Here is a 26,185-nt window from a genome sequence, read left to right as displayed (position 1 = left end):
CGTTAAATAAAAGTACAAGATAAAGGAAATTTATGCAGCAGCATTTAACATGATTTTGACTGCATATATATCGTTCATGTTGATCCCGTGTCCCTGGTGTTTATTGTGGGTCTATAATGTGAAGTGTTTAAACAAAGAAAAAGTCTAATACTGTATGTTAGAGTGCATTACCGCATTTTAGATAAAATATTTATATGTCGTACAGCAGCATTATCTTCTAGGTTTCTGATTGAGAATTTAAACGGACAGAAAAAAAGCGTGAAGAATGAGTGGATAGGTTTAGTGTGGTCGGGTTGTAATAATGGCAGGATAGTGTTTTCTATATGATTAGAAATAGAATATCTGCCTCTATTGAATATAATCTCACATTTTGTACTACTGGTGCCGGCATCTTGCTGTGCTTCCGGACTCTTCGGAACGAAAGAAAACAAAATACACAAATGTCTATATTAAAACAGACATAGTATATGATTCCTCTCTTTTATTCATACAATTCATCATCCTCTTCAGCATCATCTTCATCCATCATTCCTCTATGCTTAACGTCAGTACATGATGCAGTCTTGCGAATCAATCATTCGTAAATGTTCCAGCTCCCATATTGCTTCCATCCACTTTGTTCAGAGCGATGAGGGAACAAGGGGAGTGCAGACATCCTGCTTGTATCATTGGCTCGATTTAGTTCCAGTCACAATTATTTTCAGACTGCCGTACCCCAGAGTGGGAACTTAAAATAATAACTTGTCATTTTTTAAATATTTACCTTGATTTCAATTTTTATTAAGGTTTCTGTACTTCATCGTTCATTTCAGTAATTCATGCACAGGCAAGTAATTCATCATCTACGTACCAATTTATAAAATTTATGTACCGGTATTTCGCCGTTTCCCATTTAAAATTTTTGAACTCCATTTTAATGTTTATTTCACATATTAATATATCGATATTTCAATGTTTATCTTCTTCCTTCACAACTTCTATGCTACTCAAAAGCTTATGTACCTCCATTTCTCTGTCTATCCGTTTGACATTTAATGTACCAGTAATACTGCAGTGCTCGGGAAAAGTGACATCGGTCAGTTTTCACAAACCTTTTTTGATAATTTATTGACAACTTACGGAACATCTGCTCGCTTGGAAAAAAATTAATAACTGTTTCTCCCATTATAATAATTCATACAGAAAAAAATCAAATCGACATAAGCCAGTGTAAGTCGTCAATAAATTATCAAAGTGGTTTGTGGAAACAGACTTATGTCACTTTTCCCAAGCATTGCAGAATTCACTGTTGATCTACTTAATTTATTTAAATTATTTAATTTCCAATTCCTCCTTTTGGTACATTCATCTACATATGTTTTGAAATTTGTCCATCAAAACAGTTCAACCCTCGCACATTAGACACAGGTGGACTCCCGTGATGGGGGTCAGCACGACAAAAACACTTTTTGTAGGGAGACAGGATATGTCACTGGCAGGATAAACGCCCATGCTATAGACGGGATTCGAACTCTCAGCTATGGATTGCACTAAATGTTGATGTGTTATATTTTCAATCTTTCTTATTTATATTTTATATATTCTTTTACATAAAAATGTTATGCATATTTGTGAATCAGTTTGTTTGCTTTCATACTGTTCTCTTCACATATTTACTGTGCGATTAAATAAGCTTCATTCAATTTACGTACATTTACTGCACCTCATTAAGAAGCCGTTTAATCAATATTATACTCCAAATATTGCGAGCTGAATTTTGGTACCATCAGCGCTACGAGTCTGTACCATGAATACACTATAGTCCAGCTATTTTCATTTTCGTTTTGACCGTTTCTTTCCCCTTCATGCGTTTCACTCATTTAGTCATGTACACTTTCATTAAGCCACGGAAAACTCGCCCATTCATCAACTGTAACACTCAATTCATCACTCGTCGACTGTTTATTTCACTCATTCACCCGTTTATCCATTGATTCCTTCTTGAATACAGCCCAATACTGTATATATTCACCTACTACTTCAGAATTTCGCTTATATTTTTGGGATCTCACCTCTCTTCCCTTTCCTGTCATCTCCACATTTCTTTCGTTTCCTATAATGGCAATCTTATTCCTCCCATGCCATTTATCTCATTATTTAATACTAATATTTGGTCAAATGGATTTCATCCAATGAATATGATCCAATTTCTTAGTGTTAAGACAGTCTGAAAATTTAACATTTGTTCTTGTCTGACATTAGTTTGTCCTAGTATTTCGTTTCCTAAGAAACTATTAAATGATGTTTACTTTCTATAAATTTCCTATGATAAGTGTGACATTTTGGTGACAGCAATTTTATAAACATTTTCATTCGTTGTTGTTAACCAGCATATTTTGCACGAATTCATTTTCTTAAAGAGAATATTAATAAATGAAAGTTACCGGCGTAGCTCAGTCGGCTGAGACGCTTGCCTACCGATTCGGAGTTGCGCTCGGGTGTGTGCTCTATTTCCGTTTTAACTGATTATCTGATTGGTTTTTTTCCGAGGTTCTTTCCAGCCATAAGACAAATGTAAGGAAATCTATGGCGAGTCCTCGGCCTCATCTCGCCAAATACCATCTCGCTATCACCAGTTCCATTGACGCAAAATAACCCAGTAGTTGATACAGCGACGTTAAATAACCAACTTAAAAATATATGAAACGAAATAATAGAATTATGGTGAAATAAAGTTTTGGAAACTCTCTCCTGGAAACAGATTTGTTCAAAATAAACCCCATAGTATTTGTTCAACATAAACCTCGTGACAATTTTCAGGACCGAGCTCCTTCCCCCTTTAGCATTGAAGGCTATTCACTTGGTTAGGCGGGAATAGTGTAAGTAAGTAGAGAGCGAATAGATCCAAGATGCAGAGGCTATGATTTTGCGGAGTGCTGTAGACTTGATGTCCAAATTGAGAGAAATGAGAAATAACTTTACGTACTAATTTAGGACACGACATGAGATACTCTTTCTCACAGTGTTAAAGGTATTATACATTTGTAGATACTTGAAACCTATGTTGAAATAGACGTACATCATTAGATGTGGAATCTGCAAGTAGTTTGGAATTCGTGGAGAGATTGAATGCAGGAGCCACCAGAACTGCAGTTACTACCGTCGAATTGTATAGCATGTCACTGGTGCAGAATTGGATCAAGAATTACACCGATGTCGTTAAGTAAGGAGTTCATTATTTTGTCAGATAGCCGGTATAAACACGATTCTGTCGGCTTTTTTTTCAACTGTATGGGTATTCCTTTTGAAACAAAACGAAGAAAGGAATCGTACAGAATGCAATTTAAATTTCAATGGACGTCCTGTTTCTTGTGATTTCCAAATCGGCTGGAATGCCCAAACAGATCGGCTGTACGTGCCAAGAATCCAGACCCCGACCCGCACCAATGCTCCCTGTTGTAAAGCATGTACTTGGGTTGTTGCAGACTTTGCTTGCATATTATTATATCTATACACCTCGCTACTTCCCTCCACACTGAGGAAACTGCGTCGACGCTTCTACCCTCGTCAGTGTTCGTAGAAATCTCAATGGATTTGCTGCATCGTTCCTAATTCCGTCTCGTAGTTGGAGCGTAAAACCAACAGCCTTGTTCTTTACTGTACATAAACACACATTTACGCTTCTGCGCGTTTTCTAACTTCATCCGCATTTTTAATTCTTCTGATAGCACTTAATAGTGCATTCTTGAGGTCAGTCATTTTAAATTTGAAATGTGGTGTTACGCTCCAAACATTACGGAAACTTATTTTCGCCGTTGACGAATTTAATAGTTCAAATTACTCTTGTTTTAAATCTTGATGCAACTGTTTGTTACTTTCCGCATAGTGTGCCGATTCAAAGTCTTGAATTAGTTTTCCTTTGTACTAGCTCTGTTGTGGGGATTATTATTTAAAGTAGATATTTAAGCAGATTATTGTATTTGTTAATTCGGAGGTACCTATGTGGTAGGCCTACTGCATCTCTGATCTCTTTCTTTTTTTTTTTTTTTTTCAAACGGGTCATTGCTAGGAGGATATCATCTGTATTTCTCACAACCTGTATCAATATTTTAAAGTGGTTATTTCACTAGAATGATGCATATCTTGGTAAATAAGTAGGCGCTGAATGGACTCGACTGTCTGTGAGAATGCGTATGTTTAGGGACCTGTGGCTATGGGCTTTGGAGCGTTATCTTTTGGAATTAGTTCGGATTTGAATACAGCTTTCCACTGTCTGTGTTCATTGTCATACTACTGTCATCCTTATTATTTTGCTGCTGATTTCTAATGGCAACTAGGCTACCTGGGACATTTAAGATGCTCAACTTTGCTATCTGGATGTTCTGTATGCCATATATATTAACCCTCATTGTGATAATACTGAATTTCTTATAACTATCCCGTCACCTGATACATATATTTATTGTTTTGAATCATGCTGAACGGAGTTTATAACTTTAACATTTGACCGCTCGTCCAGTTGCTTAAGGAGTTTAAAGATGGCATCTGTACCCAGTACAAGAAGCGATGTGCCAATTCATCTGATGACTAGCTATCAAAGGAGCAGTCAAGTGAGCACGTTATGAGTTTCCCGCCCGCTCGCGGTCAGTCGGCCCAGCCACGGCAGGGAGAGCGGTAACGCGTCGTCAGTCAGAACTAAACCGCGCGTGTACAGTAGTGTGCTAGGAAAGGTATGGCTAATAAGAGTCCTGGAGTGTTTATTTACGAACCGACTCGTGCTGCCAGGAGATTACTTCAAGGAAATTTCCATGATCGCCGTTCCAAATCATGCTCCGTTTAATAAATTGTTTAAAAAGTTTCGGGAAGCGGGAAATGTTCGAGATAAGAAACGAATACGACGACGACACTGAAGAAGTTCTCGATGACATCGGGCATCGCCTAGGAAATTTTTCTAAATGATTTGTTTAGTCACCATCTTCGTTCAAAATTTGGGCGCAAGAATATTCAGATAAAAATGCGCTGTTGTCACAAATATAGGCCTACAGTTGATATAGTTGCAGTTTGAAAGGGACAGTAAAATACATTAAAGTAAATAGTAAATGGAGAGTAAAAATCAGAATCGTACGGATAGTACTTAGCGAGTAAAGCAGAGTTAATATTTAGGGTGAAATTATTTTTTGTGAGAAAAGTAGGCCCCTATTCGTTTGGGACTAACATGGTATTATGATTTTTTGTTGTACTCTGTCTGAGGAATAAGTTGTCAAATCTGGAAAGTTATGTTCCTCCCACCCAGCATAGGTAGATAGATGGGTATGTAGGTGAGTAAAGAGAAGGATCGATGAACGAGTAGATAGGTGGATCGATGGATGAACATATAGGTGCAAAGATCGATGTGCAGATACAGTAGATGAGTGCAAGGTTCGAAGTAGAGAAAGACAAACTGATGGATGGACGGATGGATGGATGGATGAATGGATGGATGGATGGAGGAATGGGAGGGCGGATGGATGGATAACTGAATAGATAGTCAGCAACCTCTCGACTCATTCACAAGATTCATGAGTACATTCATCTACCATGCGAAAGTTATATACGATTATCGGTCTGTCTCCTTTCCACTCATTGTCACAGAGCGGTAAATACAGGTTAAACTACTCTATGGCCTGTCTCGTGTCATTTACAATCACTTCGCATGGAGAAATTTAACCTCTACACATTTTAAAACTAATGTAACTAAAATTGTTATAGGCTGTGAGGTCAATAATAATTATTACTGTTCATGTTATACACGCAGCATGAAACTAAACTATTATTTCAAAAACATGAGGATAATGTGAAGGCATACACAGGAACTTCCTCAAATTAGCCGTCTTCCAACTTAAATGAACAAGATAACCGTGGCGTTAAGACAGTTTCATTTAATAGTAGAATAAATCGGTTGTCCGCATCTCTATTTAAAAATCCGGGAGGGTATTAAAGCTACGAGGCTCGCACCGCAGATTTACGTCACGTGGAAAAGCACATTTCATGGACAGAATTGGTCTGTTATTATGTCAACCAAGCCGAGTAACGTGCGGAGTTGAAGGCTTGTACACAGGACTCTCACAGTACTGTACCGCGCCAGGTGCGAATGATGAGCGTCAGTATTCAGTTTTGACATACCGGTACGTGAGAAGAAGCTGGAGACTCCTTTCCTGCAACGCTGTCATTCAGCATTAAGTTTCTATTTTGTGCCTTAAATATACAGCACCGCCACTAAATTTACTTCCAGTCCGAAGGATCTCTGTTCGGGTTCGACCGTGAAACCATCGAGTAGGAACACTGTGTCAGAACATACATATAAAATTAAACTTCCAGCTGACTGGGTGATACACCTCCACATATCCTGAATGTCATTAATGATAAGCCTTTCATTCTTTATTTTCTTTCAGCTGTTACGCGCTAGTCAAATACTGCACTTGCCTTTACATCTCGACAGAGCGCGCCACGGTTCTCCTTCACATCCATTCCAATGTTTATTTTTCTCTCAGCTCCTTTTCCTTTTCCATCCGCTTGAAATTACGACTGCAGTCTTTTGTGTTTATATGCGCCTATATTCACATATATTCAGTTACAATCGCCTACCCGTTTCCTTTCTATGTTTACTTGCAATTCAGCCGTGTCAAGTTCAATTGGCTTCTATCTGTTAAAGTTCCTTTGCCTTTCTTGATTTACATGCCTTGTCCCGAACTCGCTCCCCGGCGCAGAAGTTGTATGTGTGCTTCGGCTTTCGGTTGGTACGGGGTGAAGGGTGGTTATGATTTATGATGGAAAATGTGTCCTAAATATGGGGACCCGTATTCGATTTGATGCAAGGAAACTGAGCACCAATCTCTACGAGATTCAATCTTTAACGGTGCACAAAACTTATGGCTTTGCAACTGTGTGAGGTTTAATTTCTCGGAAGATTTAGAGCTAGGTAGGCTATACTAGGTGCATCCCCGGAGTCGTGTGGTCTCTACTGTTAGCTCAATTTTTCTTTAAATAGCCAAACATATGGCATTCAAAGAATAAGTTTGATGTACCTTTGGGTAAGAAGTGATAAATATATCGCGTCTGCAGAAATGGTAATTTATAGATTAACTACGTTGTTATTACGTTCACAAAATTGTACAGTCACTGATACTTTCTTCTCGAGTAGAAACCTTGAAAATCATTAAAAATGTATAATAAGTTTGTCTATTTTGAGAAAAATTGATTTTTTTATTCTCCTGTAAACTAGCAAGTTTTACTGATACAAGTTGTCACTTCTTACCTATTGATTTGCTTCTAGATTCGATGTCCTTGTGGCTAGTAGTTCCTCTTAAGGATGATAATATGTGTAGTTAAATGCCAGTTAAAGTATTACCGTATTTACTCGTGTAATTTCCCCTCAAATTCGGCCGAAAAATAGAGGAGTAAACTATGTGAGAACTGCGATATATCTAGAAAACTAGATATAAATAACATCTAGAGTTCATGTACTAATACAATTTTTAATAGTAATAACAGCTATATATACATATATAGGTTATGTACGTATAAATACGTACGTGCATATGCAGGGTGAATACCAAATGCAGTCTTCGAAGACCAGGGCGTAATAGACCACATCAAAACATGCCTAAATGAGACAGGAACCCTTACTCTATCTCGCAATTTTCCCTAAATGTCTAATGGGGCAAGTATTATTTCCGTGGGAAACGCTTCCGTATGCACGGGTTTGAGCTCAGATTGTAACTCCCACATGTTCTCGTCGAACATCCCGCACTTCCAAATTGCACTTTTGTCATTAAAAGCATCGCGCACAGAGGTTTGCTAGGATTTAGTTCACTTAGGCCCTATCTTACTTCACAAACAGATACGAATTGTAGCACCAGTCTGAACTTGGACACTGCACAGAGAACTCACAGTTCAGTACTTGAAAACAAACCAGACACAGTCATTTTCTTCGCAGTTCTTGCGCTGAAACTAAGAAATCCGACCATTTCAGGGACAGGTAGTACATGTCGCACATATTACATCGTTGTTGTGGTTTTGATAGTTAACTCCAATCGCTATGCGCCAGGGATCAAAATAAGTGTGACAACATTTGACTTCTAGGTATTGCCTCTAATATCTCCATAACTAATCATAATTGCTGAAAAAAATATTAGTTATAGGCTACGCTGCATCGTACGTAGAGCTCTGTGTTAACAAAGTGCTTGTGTGCACGCGCGACTGGTTACGGTAGCGGCTGCTTGTACAGTCCGCTCCGTATGAATGGACACATAATAGAATTTGCGTTTGCAAGATTACATGTGTTTCAAATTAATTAACTGGGAACAAATATTAAATTTCCAAAAAATATCATTATCAATTAAGTCAAACACAGTTTCCAGTTTGAATAATTTCAGGGAAAAATTGTTCCGGAGCCGGGTATCGATCCCGGGACCTTTCGCTTAGTGCGCGAACGCTCTACCGACTGAGCTACCCCAGGAACTATACACGACACCGTCACAATTTTTCCTTTTTTATCCACATATCTCAAATGAGCTGACGGTGTCGTGTATAGTTCCTGGGGTAGCTCAGTCGGTAGAGCGTTCGCGCGCTAAGCGAAAGGTCCCGGGATCGATACCCGGCTCCGGAACAATTTTTCCTTGAAATTATTCAAACCTGCTTTACAGGGAGCTACTACCTGAAAGCCAGATTTGTACAGTTTCCAGTTGTTCTGAATTCATTCTATCATTATAATCTGTTCTTTGTTGGGTTTTTGTTTCGGCATTCTGATACAACCTCACGTCACGCAAGCAGGTCTACTATTAAGGAGAGTCGAATGTTTACTCTATCTGCTCCTTACAAACAGTAGAGACACCCGACATCGCGACGCATTTTGTAAACAATGTATAGTCTATAGAAATTATTTACTTTTTTAGCCTGATATCATTACTTTTCTTCAGCCTTACTAATAATACCATGACGGTTCCTATCTCGCATTTCGTCGCCATAATACCCTCTATAAGGTCTATCACACTCTGGTCTTCGAAGACGACATTTAATATTCACTCTGTATACATATCAGGGGCGATTTCTCAGGGCATGCTATGCTTGCTGCGCAACCCCAATATTTTCGTAGAATGTGTATTTCTGAAAATTGGATTACGTACATTAAAATTTATTTTGATTTTTGGAATATTGTATAGGCTTAGGCGTAACACCATCCGCAGGTTGCATACCGCAAGTATCGCAACGCTTGCTCGTTTCTCGGAGCTACAGGAAAGACGTAGAAACAGCGAGAATATGATGCGCGCGCAAGTGCCTTCCTCCTTAGTCCGTCCTAGGCGCACATGCTTCTGTTATGTATTGTTTGAAGCTCTGGTCCGAGAGCTACACCAACTACTATTTAACGTTACACAGAGCAGTATTGACAGCGGGAATGTGCTGTGATTTGCGAGTGCAATGTAATTGTATGAGCGGAATGCATGTATTATTAATTCTTAAACATTAATTTGAAGTATTGCAATGAGTTCGGAATTGTGTGTTATTGAAACCTTATTATTAAATCCATTTTCCCGAAGGACTATTCAAGAGAAGACAGACATAGGGAATATGTGCGCTCGTTCAGTGCAGCTCAATACAACAATATGCATTGGTTGGCAGAGTCGAAAAAACTAAATAAACTGTTCTGTTGGCCATGTTTGTTATATTATATCGAACTTCTACATCTGATAAGAGAATATGATCCATGACTCATAATTTTCTTTTAGTAGGTTATTTTACGACGCTTTATCAACATCTCAGGTTATTTATCGTCTGAATGAGGTGATGGTGATAATGCCGGTGAAATGATTCCGGGGTCCAACACCGAAAGTTACCCAGCATTTGCTCATATTGAGTTGAGGGAAAACCCCGGGAAAAACCTCAACCAGGTAACTTTCCCCGATCGGGAATCGAACCCGGGCCACCTGGTTTCGCGGCTAGAGGCGCTAACCGTTACTCCACTGGTGTGGGCCATGACTCATAATGATTTCATAATTATAAAATAAATTATTTATGTGGGTCTGATTATTTTTATTAATTATGAATTATTATAAACTCCCATCTTCCCCTATGAATAAAAGAGCAAGCCTAACTTTCGTGACTAGCATTCGCCCCTGATACATATATACGTATCTCGTACAATTTCAGTAATTATATGCAATTTTGTAGCTTATTTTGTACCGTTGTATGCCAGTTCTAATGCTAGCAGCCTGACATTGATTAATCCGAGATCACTGTGTGGTCCACACCTGTGGAGTAACGGTTAGCACGTCTGACCGCGAAGCCAGGTGGCCCGGGATTGATTCCCGGTCGGGGCAAGTTGCCTGGTTGAGGTTTCTTCGGGGTTTTCCCTCAACCCAATATGAGCAAATGGTGGGTAACTATCGGTGCTGCACCCCGGACTCATTTCACCGGCATTACCACCTTCATCTCATTCAGACGCTAAATAACCTAAGATGTTGATAAAGCGTCGTAAAATAACTTACTAAAAATCACTGCGAAACTTTGGACCTAAAATTTTCGTATTGAAGTTAACTTATTAATTACACGAAAGGTAAACTTACATATTATATTCTGCACCATAATTTCTACATACAACAAATCCATATCATCTTACGTGTCGTCAGAGAGATCATAGACGTTTTTCATTCTAGAATAGGTTTCCAATATTCATTTTTCGATACTTGGAACCTTCGTGGAAATGCTCTTGAAAGGAAAAGGAGTGTCCAATTTTGTTTAATGTAAGAGGTGAAAATTACGTGAGGAAATAAAATTCTGAGAAAACATGCCCGCAATGTGTTTAGGCCAAATGTAGTTAGTTTGATCGTCAACTGGGATAACTAACGTTCAGCATACCGGACGGTGTCCACAGAATCATCTGCACTGTGTGCCGTCTCGGGAACTAGGACATATTGCAGCACATCGAGACTTTGCAAACTCTCGAGATTCCTTCCAGAATATTTGACAGCCTGTGCGTTACTTCGGATTACTGTTACTGACTCCACTGGTCGCAGGGTAGGCCTATCACCGTTCTAGCTACCAGCGTATTCCGAATCTCACCGGTCCGGTGGCATCAATGACGTCACGTTGCAGCGAAATAAGGAACAAAACTGCTGGAATAATCAATGGCTGTCATGGCGACTGTACAAATTGTTGTCTGTGCTACGCTAGCAAATTTTTTCTAAATTTTCCTACTCCTATCTCGTTCAAAGAAAAGATAGCATAAACAATTTATTTCTTGAAGCGGTAGTAATAACGGGTCAGTTGACATGTTCGCTCATAAGCCATTAACATATTGTTTTTACGTTGTGCTCATTACAAACAATACAGCAGAACTAAAGCAGAACACACCGCCATGACACAACAGTGCACGATGTTATTCGTCTGCTAATTCCCGCCCTATACAAGAACCAATCAGATTCACTGATGGCGGCTGATTGGGACTGCCACCACCTCTGCAAGTTGATGGCACCGGTGCGACACCGGTGGAGCATCAATGACGTCATCGGTGGAATTCGGATTGCTCACCGGTGAGATTTGGATTACGCTCTGCGGAATCCTACTGAACTTCGAAGGACGATACAATCCTTAACATAGAGATGGAAACTGGGCGGCCCGTGCTGTTTGTTTGAGACACGAAAATAAAGTTTAACGGACGGCTTCAAACAAAACTTATTAACCATTTCTTGTCCACTAGAAATTTATAAGTAGCACAATGGGCCCGTGCGTCCATGCCTAATCTACCTTAACATTCCCGTAATTTTATAGTTGATATTACCTTATATTATTCAGTTTCACGACTGCTATATCTTCAATGAGGCGGTATAGACACCGACAGAAACGAAATAAAAAATTTTACCATTAACAGTCATATTTGTGTATAGCAGACGTCTGCGTTTTGTATGATATAACAACACAGCCCCGAAATAAGAGCTAACAGAGCACTCCGGTCCAGATTGACTGCTTACTCATGGCGATTAGTAAACAGTACTTCGTCAGTGGTGCACTGGCTACTGCTCAGGTACATGTCATCAAAGCTAACCGGCGCTAACGTTCTTTTAAAGAGGAATGGGAAAAGTATTACATTGTTACAACAACAAGGAAATGTGAAACTACTCTCTGTCTTGAGGGTATAATTGGAGATCACCTTTTAAACATAAAGCGATATAATGAAAATTGTCAGGTCACAATAAGCAATGCCTGCTACCTTAGATAGGCCTACTTAGAAATTGGAAATATTCTACCCTAAAATAGCCGAGATTAATACTACACTTTGCCCTCTTTCCAATCTCTCCCGATAAATGTAGTGGAGTGTAAACGGATTAGAGATGTCTCAGAATGTATGTTTTAGTTTATACAAACTTAGACTTCTCGTGCTAGTGTACGAATGTATGTACGTAGCAATAACATAATAAAGGAATGTTTAAATGTCGTAGCCTATAGGTCTATACCTAGAAAGGTTGGCACTAGCATGATATATGAAGAGTCCACTGCAAGAATGATGGATGTCATTTGGAATACATTTTGCGGGAGAAGCAATTGAAAGTTTGAAATGCTTAGCGCTCAAAGCTTAACTGTGATCTTCCGATCATTACTGGACAATGATTATCAGTGTTAATGTCATATAACTCTGTATGTAGATTCTATATGTCTTAAGCTATGTATTGACAGTCTTGGTTCATTTTCGACAAGAAAGTGACATCCATCATTCTTGCAGTGGACTCTTCATATTCAATATTGTGATAGTTCAGAGTGTATACGAATTTACCGAGCGAGAGAAGGACCGATTTTGTGTAGTAACCTGTTGAGGAACAATAATAAATTTCAGTTCTTTTTTAAATCCTTCATTGTTGACATAATGAAGGTGAGGCAGAATCTGCAAGCGGAGGTTGCCACTTTATCCAGAGGCTCTCACCTTAAGGTCGGTGTAAGAACTTGTTATGATTACATAGACATATTTATAAAAATTTTCCAATAATGCATATCCAAAACTTAGGCTATTTGAAGCCAAAATTGCAGGGATTTTTTATTCTATATAGGTTATATATGCCAACAATATTAAAAATAAAAAATGAATATTGTGAAATCGAGAAAGACTCGCCTAACAACTCAAAACATATTGCTCAACTAAGATTGGCCACTTGAAGCCTTATTCCTGATTTCAACCGTTAATAGTTGGGTTGATTAAACTTCAGCAGTCAAGAATTAATGACATCATCATCCAAATAAGTACAAGGCCCAAGGCCCGTTACGGTCTCAATGAGTCATTCTCGGTCCACCTTTTTTTGGACGGCCCAAAGATCTCGTCCCATGGGGACGGTATTGTGGCTTTTGGAAAGAATTAATTTAAGATTTAATGTAATATAAAAAATGAAGGAAAAGAGATAATCACAAGAAACCAAAACTTACCGTTATCTTGCCATGACGTGGGCAGGCCGCCATTGCTCGCAAAGAAGGTATCTTCATTTATCCGTAATCCTTTCCTTTCTCATGTCAAGCATTTGTATCATATGACGTCATTACCCAACGAATTTTGTCGAGCATTGGTGTACAGTGTCTGCCTAGCGGAATTGAATTTTGTCACGCTTTGTGTAGACGCGTGAACTTCAATGGCAGTGCTTTGATTTAAGTTTAGTCTCTGCAGATGAAAATGAGTACAGAATAAATATTTTCAATGTATTAGTAATTTATACATCACAGTCAGTGTGACAAAACAGACCGAAAGTAATAAATTATAATTTATTTTAATGTATTTTTAAAGTAGAGAGGCGATAATCAGAAAAGGTGGGATTATATGTAGAGAACACAGTACAATCATGATGATATTATTATTATTATTATTATTATTATTATTATTATTATTATTATTATTATTATTATTATTATTGCATATCGAGAAGGACTAAGATGGCAAAATTGAGTTTTTCCTTGCAGCCTCCACATTCCTGTACTTGTACATTATGGACATTTTAAATGTATTTATTATAAAATATATTTGCCTTAAAACCAATCTTTACTGACCGTATAATTTTCGGAATAATTGGCCAATGCAACGATGGCCTTAAGTGAAGTCAGTCTATTCGGTGTGAACACAACCTGAACGAACACGTACTAGGCTATATGTGGATAGCTGAACAAGTTTTAGGATTGTACTGCCTTAACTTGCATGCATTCCATCGTTCCCTTACTTGAAATTCACCATCAAAAGAAAGTGACATGGAAAAAGATGAATGAGCGAATTGAAAGAGGGCGCGGGTTAGGGTCGGGGTGGGCGGGGGAATGGGAGACACATGTTGACGTCTTATCACAGTCGGCTGCACACTCTTCAAGCTGTTGAGAATAACCGGCGCGGCGACGCTAGTGCCGCCTAATTACTTAGCGCTCAGAGTCGATGACCCCTAACTCCTTCCGCAGTGGGACATGGATGAATAGATCAACTACTTGACGAATAGGCGAATTATTGAGTGAGTGAATGAAGAAGGAATGGAAAATTAAACGATTAAGACCAAGTGGCTCAATGAATGAATACGAGTTTCTGCTTGGACAAGCGAGGGCGTTCTACTGATTGTACGATATGAAAGAGTTTTGTCTTTGGGCGGCATTAAGTTTCGTTTGTTGAGAGAGTTAGCAATAATGCAATTAATGACGTGAGGATGAGTTCTTGTTTGCAGGAGCTAGAGTGTGCAACTGTTAGTCTGAGAATTGAGACAGGGAGATCAAAAACCCACTATCTCCAATTTTTTACAAAATTGAGTTATGGTGCTTTTTAGTTTGTCCCGTATGCGTGGAAGGCAAGAATACACTAATTTCGACATTCATCTGCATTCTGTGGGCTGTTTTAAAACACGTGGAAGTCAAAACTCCACTTACTCCATGGAATAAGGGAGTTCTTGTAATCCAAGCTTAATTTCCCGGTAGGTGGCAAAACTATCGCTCAACCAGCTGAGTAAAGTGATACGATATTCAGAATCTAACAGAAATCTACGAAAGCCATGTAAGTAAGACTATGAAAGGCACAATATGGAATCGATTTAACTTCCGGAAACCCAATACAGATGCATCATTCCCCAGTCAACTAAAGTACAATTCAGCATTACCATTGAAAGAATAAAGCGAAAGGACTTGAAAAATTTAATGGTTTATTTCTGAGGAAAGTAGGATGTATTATCAAACTCTGTTTTTGGACAGTAATAATCTAGATGCACTGGAAGAACATGAGAGTGAGAGAAAATACAGAATGTGCAACATGAATGAGACTGTGTTAACATTGTAATATTGTTTGTGGTTTTATTTGTGTATTTTTATGTGTTTTATGGTAATTTGTGATTTTCTGTCTCATGTCTTTGAAATTTTAAAAATTGTGGCAATGTTAATCTTAATAATAAACTTCCATTTTCTCATACATTCCAATGTTTCGTAAGGGAATTATGATATATTTATCTTTTTTCTTCACACGGCTCATATTTATTCACTTTTCTTAATTCATACACTGTGGAAGTCAGAAAACTCTTATTACAGCAGTGTTTATTTCAAATTGTAGCATAAGATAATGTAAAACTTTAGGTTTTGAAGTATTTAATTTCATAAAGAATGTAATTTTACAAAACATTAATAGGTAAATGTAAAATATTTAAAGTTAGTAAGACAGATGATAAGTTTTTTCTCTCTCCTGTAAAATTTGGTTTATTGGAATTAGGGAGTTTTTGATTTCCCTGTCTCAATTATTGGTTAAATAATTCATTTACTTATTTGTTAAGCGAGTTGAGTTACTGTTGCAAGAATGACTGTCTTACTTGTTGGATCAGTGAAGAAATTTTATTATTTTCCGAATTATAATATCTTTTGATTAAGTGAATTACAGTAAATCATTGGTTAGATGAACAAGAATGTGTTAATAGTCCTATAGTTGAGTATTCTTAGATATCGTTCGATATACGAGTCAATTTTTTTATATATATATTTTGTGATAAACCACACTTATTATGAAAATTTTCACTTAAAATTTGATCAAATAAACATTAGCAGGAGTAAAACAATATCTTCTTAATTTCTCGTAAAAATAATTTTAAGATAAAAAATCTAAATCGTACTGATCTATAATTTTAGCTACAAATTGTAGAATTTATCCCTAGAAATATACAGTAAAAGTTCCATTATGGTATGTTAAATAATTCCTAAGTAAAGTACATCTAAATATGTGCAAACAAAATCAGAATTCAGCCACATTGTGCACTAAATGACTTGTCGGCAGCAATAACTGTTGAGACTTCTTCCAACCGTGTATGCACTAGTGAGCATGAAAGAGGCGACCAAAATAATTACAAAATTCGTCTTATTCAATATGAAAACTAATTGAAAGATATCTGCTAAAATATTTAAGCGGTTATAACATGAACGGGTGGGAATTGAGCGGAGCGAATATTTAAAAAAAAAAGGCGGAACAAATACGACAGGCCTCCTCCTGCAGAGCGAACATCGGCAAATATCGAACTTCGCCATACTCGACAAACTTGAACCGAACATAGCGCCTGTAATGCACGGTGTGGTTAAGGCGCAACTTCGACGACGAGTGAGAGATATTTCCACGATTTCATTTCCCACGTAGAGCACGAATGTGTACTGTTGCCAATTCGGGTTTCAAATATCGCAGTCCCGACTATAGGACCTAGTAGGATAAAAAATAAATGTGAATTGATTATTTTCCACGTCATATATACTGAGGTAAATAATACATTATTACGAACATATTCCCTCCGACTAACGTTACAGCATGTGTTTGTCGTCCTTGCATTCTTTTACCCAACTGCATGAGTAGTAGTAGGGTAATGTGATGTAATTATTATGTACTGCATAGTATGAAATTGTGTATTTCTATTTGAAGAGTCCAGTGCAAGAATGATGGATGTCACTTTCTTGTCGAAAATGAACCAAGACTGTCAATGCATAGCTGAAGACATTCAGAATGGTCATAGAGTTATATGGCATTAACACTGATAGTCATTGTCCAGTAATGATCGGAAAATCACAGTTAAGCTTTGAGCGCTAAGCATTTCTAACTTTCAATTGCTTCTCCTGAAAAATGTATTCCAAATGACATCCATCATTCTTGCAGTGGACTCTTCATTTATAAAGCAGTTAACATTTTCACAGGCATGAAAATCGCGTGGAGTTAATCAATTTTGATTTAAAATCCTTTATTTGGTTCAAAATTATGACAACGTAACGTACATGACTTGTACTATGTATAAAATTGTTAAATTTCTTTTTATTATTTAAAATCGGATTGTTCTTCGCAGTATTCAAATTAGTAAGTTCCCAGTAATCTCTGGGATACTACATATTTTGTTTCATTTTTCTTGACATAATAGAGGTGTTCGTTTCCAATTAAATCAGCGTTTTCAACTTGTGGCACACTCATATTAATCTAAACCACGGGGAATTACCGGGAATGTAGGCTAGTGCCGCGTTCGCTGTACGTTGACTCTTGTGGACTCACTTTTTTACTATTTTCATTTTGTGGCGGCACACCGGGTGCATAGAAGGAATGTCCTGTGTCGTGCTGACCCCCGTGAATGTCTTCTTTTGTGAAGCCCTTCTTCTCTGGTCTATTTCTGCTCATTCTTTTGAAGTCCATTGATAAGTAAATTTCTGCTACAAAACGAGATCAATTTACTTTCCAATCCAAAGGTTATTCAGTTTTCACAAGAGATCGAGAAGCTACAATTGTAAGAATTTATATTGTGGTGTACTTGCTTTCCATCAAGAATTATAAAGCAACGTGGAAGAACTCTGCGTATTATCTCTATAGAGACCAAAATTTGTTATTCCTACGACGAAAATAATGAATAGGATAGTGATGATTATGACGATAACGATAATGACAGGAAAGAGTGAAGTCATTTCAATCAAGATACTCATTTTATCGGTTTACGACAACTTAGTAGTATTCATGTGCCAAATGGGCTGCGGTATTGTGTGGCTGATTCTAGATCAGACAGCTGGCAGTGGTCCTTATTGAACTGTTCTAGGGTTCCAAATTGAGGCAAGATTATATATCTCACGGATATGTGAATTTGTTTCAATACATATAACTCTTCTGGGAAATGTCTAATTAAATATGAAAGCCTGATTGAAAAATGCAATGTTGAAATCTTTTAAAGTGTTCTTGACAAAATATTCTCTCTAGTTCTAAATTTGACAGCAGATTTGCTTTTCTAACAGTGTTGAAATCTCTCGTGACAAGTATGCTGGAAATTTGTTACACTTATATTGATTTCTCGACTTGGCTTGGCTTTTAAGTACACTTAGGCACGGTCTGGCCCATTGTGATTGTCCAAGTCCAACACGTAACCTGTGTGGCATTCGTGAATCCGATGCAGACAGGTGGCCATCCTGTCTTAGTCGCTGATAGAACCAGTTCCGTCCTCATGCGAGAAACCTGATGAGCCCCAGGGCTCCCTTTACCAGCATCGGAAACCTATAGGCCTACTACTTCCAGGACTTGAACCTAGCCTGTTTTTACTATTGCGGATGATAGATGAAATGAGGGGGTAGTGGAGAGTGTTGGTGGTATGATAGAAGGAAACAGGAATACCCCGAGAAAAACTCTCTGCAACTTCTGTTTCGTCACCACAAATTCCATCACGACCTGGCCAGGGATCGAACCCGGGCCGGCTATACGGAAGGCCAGCACTGTAGCCACACACTCTTTCACTGTACGCTTGGGACATTCTAGCTATTGCTTGCTTTATTCTATTCAAAAAATATATATAGCCTATTTTTTATGTATAATATCTTCCGGGCCCGGGAAGTAGGCCTAATGATTTCCGCAATGATGGTACAGCGGCAATGCACGGAACATATTGGACAGAATTTTCTTAGTACTGTAACTGAATGGAATACCATCAATAGATTTCATTTTAAAACTAGGTCTTCAGTACAAATAAGAAAAGAGGCACAGCTACAATGAGGATGCATATATTCTGCGAAATGAATGTATGATGCTATTTGGAGGAAAATGCCTGCATATCAAAGAAGTGCGGCAAAAGAGTGTCTCTTATTATAAATAAATTGCCACAGTATCGATTTGAAAACACTTCTGAAGGGCTGTTACCAAATAAAATTAGTTATCGTTTGATTTAGTAAAATCTGGAGTTACGGTAAAAATTTGTGAAAAGGCACTTCATGGAAGCATTATTGGTAATTCTATTCGACTGTGCCATACCACTAGTCGACAGTTCCCTGTCCTTGGTAACCCAGTACTTACGTAAAGGTTCATTGGTTCAAACCCGAAGAGTTTCCTTATGAAAGGAAGTAAATCTAAATGTTTTATGTAATTGATTTACTTCACTTCAAGTAATATTCTGAATGGAAATTTTTCATGTAAAATTTAACGCCCTTGTTTGTTGTCCTAAGTATAATTCTTGTAGTTGAAATAATTTTCAAGGAAATGGTCTGTGATGGTAGTCCAAAATACGAAATCATCATATTATTTATACGGTCCACACACATCTTATGTAGCCCGTAAAATATGAAAGTGCTTAAAATACATATTTACTAAAATGAGAGTATTTTAAAATTAAATATCCATGTGGTATAAAAATCTACTGCATTTTGTGGTTCAAGCTACATGTGCATTTTCTGGAAAAGCTATTAATAAGAAGTCTATAAATACGAGTAGTAACCCATAGCATCTCTGTATTAATATATGTATTGAACTAATGAATTTGAACATAATTTACCGTCATGACCAATAATGGAAGAAAATTTTGGATAAACGACAATCACAACAGAAAGACATGTCTGGAATGCAATTTTCGTTCATGCCTCTTGTTTGTTTCTCGGATTCCGCATTTCCATACAATTTCAGGTGGTACGAAATGTTTTGTTTTAGTCTGCTTTATCTTATACGGTATTTACCTCGTGTAACTTGACGATGGCCGTACGAAACTCCGGCATTTTGCCTTTTCCTGCGATAAGGAAGACTGATATTGACAAGTTCGCACATAATTTGGCTGTTATTAGGTATTCACTCATATTGGGATCATTTAAAGTCCTTGAATTACTGAAAAATTTTCGCTTTCGTTATTTTACAATTTTGTACCACTACTCTGTGGACCAAATTATGTGGGTTACGTTAATCCGTTCAGTTTTGGGACCATGATCCTATTGAGCCTTCATGCACATTGAACATTTCTGCAGCGGGCTTACTTTGAAATACTAGCGGTGAACTCTTTCACGGATGGGGAATATTTCTGCAGTTGAACGCGAAATAGAATAATAGCCACATAAATATACCGTCTTAATAATTAATTATTTAAGAGGAAGTTTCTGCCAAATGGGCTAGAAGTGAGATTTAAATGTCCACGTATGAAGTGTGCATATTACGGGTCTCGAGTAGTTAGGGACTCTGACTTCAGTGCATGAATAAAACAAATCTAGAGTGTAACGCATTTGACCAGCTGCTGAATATGTTCTTAATATAAACCATAATGAAAATGTAGGCCTACATGTTGGCCTCTTCTCATCCAAATCCTCTTTTTCTAGGTCCCAATGTAAAAACCGCTGTAGCCATCCTCAACTGCCTGCTCGCAAGACAGCTGTGCTTCGAGGATGCATCCTGCTCAGCCATATTGGAGATTATTCCCCGAGTATGTGGCTCCGAACTAGGTGAGTAGCTGCCTGATGCACGAACTGTTATCTGAATTGTCAACATTGAATATTCAGTGAAGTGGACTATACAGTAGGCCTATAGCTATTCAGGTATTCGATTATTCGATAGCCTTTAGTCTCATTCTGCCGTTTTGAGGGAACATGTGTCACTGAACAACTTTTAAACCTTGGTTTTTCTGAATCGACGCGTGCGAGGTGCGAGGCGCGAGGCACAAATCCGGACTACACGAGAGATAGTGAGTAGTTTCTATGGCTGCGAGCTGCGCAGAAATCGACAGTGCAGTTAAATGAAATTGGTTTTGGTATTAATGAAAATGGGGAATGCGTAACCAAACGAGTGATAAGCATAATGACGTTATTAATCACACCTCTGGTAGAAGTTTTTTATGTGAATCTCCACATTTCTGCATTAGGAAAGTAATTATTAATGAAAACTTTTGTCAAACTAGAAATGTAACATGTTTATAACAAACACCTTCGGAGATGTCAGTCTGACAGATCTCTCTGCTTCGCGATTATCTTAAACTATTAAGACTGTGGAGGAATTTAAAGCTTCATTTGAAGCAGATTGACAGGAAAATTCTGTCCAAATTATATAGAAAATAATATCTTGGTTGTTGAACAACATGGCGTCTAGCTATATCGACCGTGTTAATTGAACATTAGTTGGAATTACCAACTAAAGCACACTTGCAAGAAAATCTGCTCACCTATTCACTCGCTAAATCGGTTCAAGCATTTCTTTCCCGCGCCACAGAAACAAACACAGGTTCAAACTCTCGTAATGCCGCACTTTGACTATTGTGACGCGTCGTTCACTGACTTAAGCACCGAACTCTCCAACAAATTACAACGCGTTAATAATATGTGTAGAAAATATGTGTGCTGTAATGCCCGACGATACGACATATTTCACCTTTTTTCGAATCGTTGTGTTGACTTCGACTCAAGGCCCGCGCAGCTTTAAAGTGCATTTCTCTTCTATTTCAAATTCTGCGCACCTGAATTCCAAGTTATCTGTCGTCTCGTGTTGTGTATTTATGTTCCAACCATAACTTAAATACTGGATATCAGATCACCGGCACATTGAGTATATTTATTGACACACATACTGTCTTTGAACATTGAGTATACCTCATAATAATAGCCTACTTCATCATTCACCGTCTCATTGGAATTTCCTACTGCCCCGTAGTCTCGTACCTAGTGGCTGTCAGACATTGACTGCTTTCAAAAGTCGATTGACAACAAGACTGATTTTGTCTCTAGAATGTAATATTTATTAAAATATAATTATTTGGAATCTATTTTTAATTCTAATACCATATATTAATGTTTGTTCATTATTTTAATCATCCGCTTGATCAAAATTGTATTCTTTAACACTAAAGTTTAAGTGCTTAACTCTTAGAATTCATGTAACTAAACTTAGGCCTATCTACATTTTACACTTACTGCTATTGTATTATTATTTTTTACTATATTACATTGCTTTCTGTATTACTATTATTCATATGTTATGCAGCAGATAATGTGTGTCAGTAAAATAAATCAAGTAAATAAGTAAATAAACAAATAAGAAAGTAAATGAATAAGTAATTAAATTAATTAATTAACAATAAAAAACACATGAGGTTTGATTTTGCTGTGTCAAATCTCAAATTTTCTAACATTTGTGACAATTCCAAACTATCAGTTATAATATGTCATTTAGTGATACCGTCTGAGACATTGAGAGAGCCATACCTTTGGTACATAGCGTTAAAAATAAACAACGCGACCAATTCTATTTTTCACAAGTGCTTGCATTATTTAGATAGCTGTTGCTGACTTGATACACATAGAGATTATTTATTAAATGCTAGTGTGCTTGCGTCTGCCTCAGTCCCCTTCACTGCGCATTAAGAGGCAGCGCTGTAATTCACATAAAAATTATAATGTGACGTATTGCTGTTTACACTCAGATTTAATGATGCCAAATCAAGGATGCAATATGGAAGAGAAAGCTTTTGAAGTATTCGTTTCTTGTAGACTAGTGTGAAAGATAGTTAGAAATATTATTTGCAGTGTCCAGATTTTGTTACAAAAGATACTATGAGGACTAACATCCAGATCTCTTCGAACATAACATTTGAAGGACTATACTTTCTAAACTCGCTGGTTCGAGTCCTCACGAAATTTTCTCGAACAGGAAATTTGAAGGCCTATACTTTCTAAACGTGCTGGTTCGAGTCCTCACGAAATTTTCTCGAACAGGAACTTTGAAGGACTTTACTTTCTAAACACGCTGGTTCGAGTGCTCATGGAATTTGCTCAAGAAATTACGGGCAGTGTATGGGATCGGTGCCCACCTAGCTTCGTGATGGATTTGGGGAGCTACGATGGATAACAAAATCCTGTTTGGAAAGACAGCTGTAACTACTGGGGTAGCATAGTGCCGACCGCACGATACTCCCCGTTATAGTTGGATGATAGTTCACCTCTGCTGAGGGAATGGACGTGAGGTCAGCAGCTAGCTAGTCGGCCTTGGTCCTTAGTGGGCTGATCGCACTACCGTGTATCATTATTGTCTCTCCAACTTTCCTAAGCTGGTTCTATTTCCACTTCCGGCAGTCAAGTTGCACTAGGTGAGACTGGCACATTCCTAAACATAAATTTTTACGAATGATACAGAAGCATTTACACTTCCGTTCGGATACCTAAAGACCATAAGTGGAGTACTTGGTTGCACATGTCATCATCCTGAAGGAGTGTAGGCCTATCTGAAGTTCTAGTAATAGGATGCATTTCCTATTCTTTGGCCAAACGTTTCAAGCTTCTCCAGGTCTCCGATCTGCGTGCAAATCGATCGCGTACCATGTTCCTGGAAACCCAATGTGTGCTTATTGAGTTTTCGGGTCTAGGGAAGTAACTTTTAAATTTTCACATGATGCCGTCCCATTTTAAATTCGACGTCACTCGAGTAGAAAGGTTTGGGACTATTAGTATGGTTCAAACTGATTAATGAATTAACGCTGGGGGTAAGATTTGGCTCACACGTCTGACATGTTGCTGTGACTAAAATTTAGAGAGTAAATCGCAGCCAACTTAATTACTTCACATTAACCAATGGGCTACATAGTGACTCATTTTAATAGTTGTATAACTCGCAATTCACCATTAGATTTTAGTATTGTTTAAAATGTGTTCGTGTAGTCCAAAGATTATTCCTGTAACTAGAACATTGTCTTTATTTGTGTTGTGTTGTCTAGTAATAGAGTACTTGAGGCTGACCTCTCCGTGTTTCTAAATTAGTATGGAAACGTTGTCAGAGATTTAGCACAATGATTTGAGATTTTGGTGGGTTAAAATCCCACGGTTCGGTTCTTTGTGCGGATATTTCAACCGCATTGTGGAATAGACGATTTCTGACGCTTTTAAATCGCTCATTTTTCAGTTTCCAGTAACACGTAATTATTAGTTGATCTGCGCTATTGCATCATTGTGTTACAACATTTCTCACAGATGGAAGTTGTTTATAGGAATTCGGTGGTTGTTTTAAGGCTTAAGACACAATTTTACAACGTATCCTGTTTCCGTGACTTAGGAGAAGGGGTGGGATTCAAGATCCTATGCTGCTATCGGGCCTTGGGTAACTATCTGGTTGAGTTTTTCGAGAGCCCAGCTGCAAGGCGAATGTTAGATAATTTGATTGCAACATCTCTCTCTCGTCTCGCTAGAATAACACCAATTTTACCGACGGTAGATAACCTCGGAACTCATACAGTGTCATTAAACAACTAATTTGAAATCAGTTCTGGAACGCTAAGTACTTCCAATTTCAGCATTGGGTTTGGAAACCTAGTAACAACAAAACTATAGCCTATTTCTGGAGCTGGAGCAGCGATCGTGAACTATTGACCGTTAAGTGCGGTACCGCAGTTCTAATCTGTGTGAACCCAAGATTAGTAACGGAGATAAATACACAGTATGTGTGAATTCCTAGCATGGGCAATGAAAGAGCTGAAATTGTGTCAGGTCTGACAACTTAATTTCCCTGTGGCTTTTAACACACGAGGAAGGGTGTATAAAAGTGAGAAAGGGCCCCCTTGCTTCTTGCGGAGGGGCATATATTGTCTCCCACAGAGAGCGTGGCGCGTGACAAACATCTTTCCATAAATTGTGTGGCACTTTATTAAAGACGTTCTCATCGCTGTATATTAAAAATAAACGACCCGTTTCCCATAATTTTGATACGATGTGGTTAAGGCCTTCTTCTGCTTTCATAACAGTCAGTACAGCAGCGATGGGGACAAAAGCGCTTAAATATTTTACACTCAGAGCAATAGATATTGCTGATATCAGACGAGAAGGAAATGGAGATGTTAGAATTGAAAATATCAACGGCATATGTGTTATGATAAAGTTCTTTGGTGTGATGTAATTGTGCACTGTTTACGTTCTTCTAATTGTTATATTTTGAAGCCGTTTGCGAAAATGTTGCATATAAATTAACAGTTTTTGCTGACAGTTGTACACAATGGCGTTCGAAAATATTATTGAAATTACAATTATTTCATGAATACATTCCGTATATAAAAAGATTAATTTAAGTAAAATATGGACTCACAGTAAACGACGAAATTACCCTTTGGAGATCTAAAACGATGTTAATTGCTTCAACTGTATTGTCTTTATGCAGCTCTTAGGTTTTCCATTTTCCATCTGTTAAAGGGTTCAAGGTGCTATGTAAAGTAACCATCTTATCGAGGTACTTACAGCTGAACATAATAAAGAGAGCAAACGTAAGACAGTATTGGATGTACAGTAACTATGAGGAGATGTGAAATGAAAACAGGTCAGATGCCAAAAAATTTAATAGAACATTTATTACCTTAAAAGTAATATCCAAAACTGTTTATTCATTTATCCCACTGCGAGACAAGACGATCAATCCCATTGTTAAAAAAGATTGTGGCCTGTCTACCGAACCAGTTCTTTACACAGTCACAAACGTTTTCGTCCGATGCAAAACGAAACTCACGAATATCTTTCTTCAACTCTCCAAAAATGTGAAAATCGCATGGGGAGAGATCTGGGCTGTACGGGGGATGTTGAAGCGTTTCCCAACAAAATCTCTGAATCGTATTCCTCACAGATTTGGCAGTATTTGGGCGGACAATGTCAAGAAGAAGATAACGCCGTTCGATAACATTCCAGGGCGTTTTGACTTAATGGCGGGTCTCAGTTTCTGTAAAGTTTCTTCATAACGCTGTGCATTGATTTTGGCCCCATGCTCGATACATTCAACAAGCAGATGACGCCTAGAATCGAAGGATGATGTCAACATGACTTTACCGGAACTTACGTTTATTGCTTTGAGTTTTTCGGTGGGGAGAATCCATGTGTTTCCATTGTTGGCTCTGCCGTTTGCTCTCCGGTTGAAAATGGTGACACCGCGATTCGTCTCCAGTGACGGCAAAGGACAGAAATGCAAGTGACCCAGTGAAGCAGCCGT

General features: G+C 38.0%; 1 protein-coding gene and 2 non-coding genes across 4 annotated transcripts in view; 2 read left to right on the top strand and 1 right to left on the bottom strand.

The window, feature by feature from the left end:
- Positions 1–26,185, top strand: part of Gfrl (Glial cell line-derived neurotrophic family receptor-like) — a 1,341,875-nt gene that overhangs the window by 509,943 nt on the left and 805,747 nt on the right. For both annotated transcript variants that reach the window (XM_069836786.1, XM_069836785.1), the window contains exon 2: positions 20,563–20,685. In XM_069836786.1, the coding sequence (XP_069692887.1) occupies positions 20,563–20,685 (123 nt within the window). The remainder of the gene's footprint in view (positions 1–20,562; positions 20,686–26,185) is intronic.
- On the bottom strand, positions 8,404–8,477 carry TRNAS-ACU (transfer RNA serine (anticodon ACU)). Its single transcript has one exon. It is a non-coding gene; the product is annotated as a tRNA-Ser (tRNA).
- TRNAS-GCU (transfer RNA serine (anticodon GCU)) lies at positions 8,553–8,626 on the top strand. The gene has a single exon. It is a non-coding gene; the product is annotated as a tRNA-Ser (tRNA).

Source organism: Periplaneta americana, chromosome 10 (genome assembly GCF_040183065.1).
Source record: "Periplaneta americana isolate PAMFEO1 chromosome 10, P.americana_PAMFEO1_priV1, whole genome shotgun sequence".
Classification (NCBI taxonomy): domain Eukaryota; kingdom Metazoa; phylum Arthropoda; class Insecta; order Blattodea; family Blattidae; genus Periplaneta; species Periplaneta americana.
Note: the sequence above shows the minus strand (reverse complement) of the source record. Positions and strands in the feature narration are given on the sequence as shown.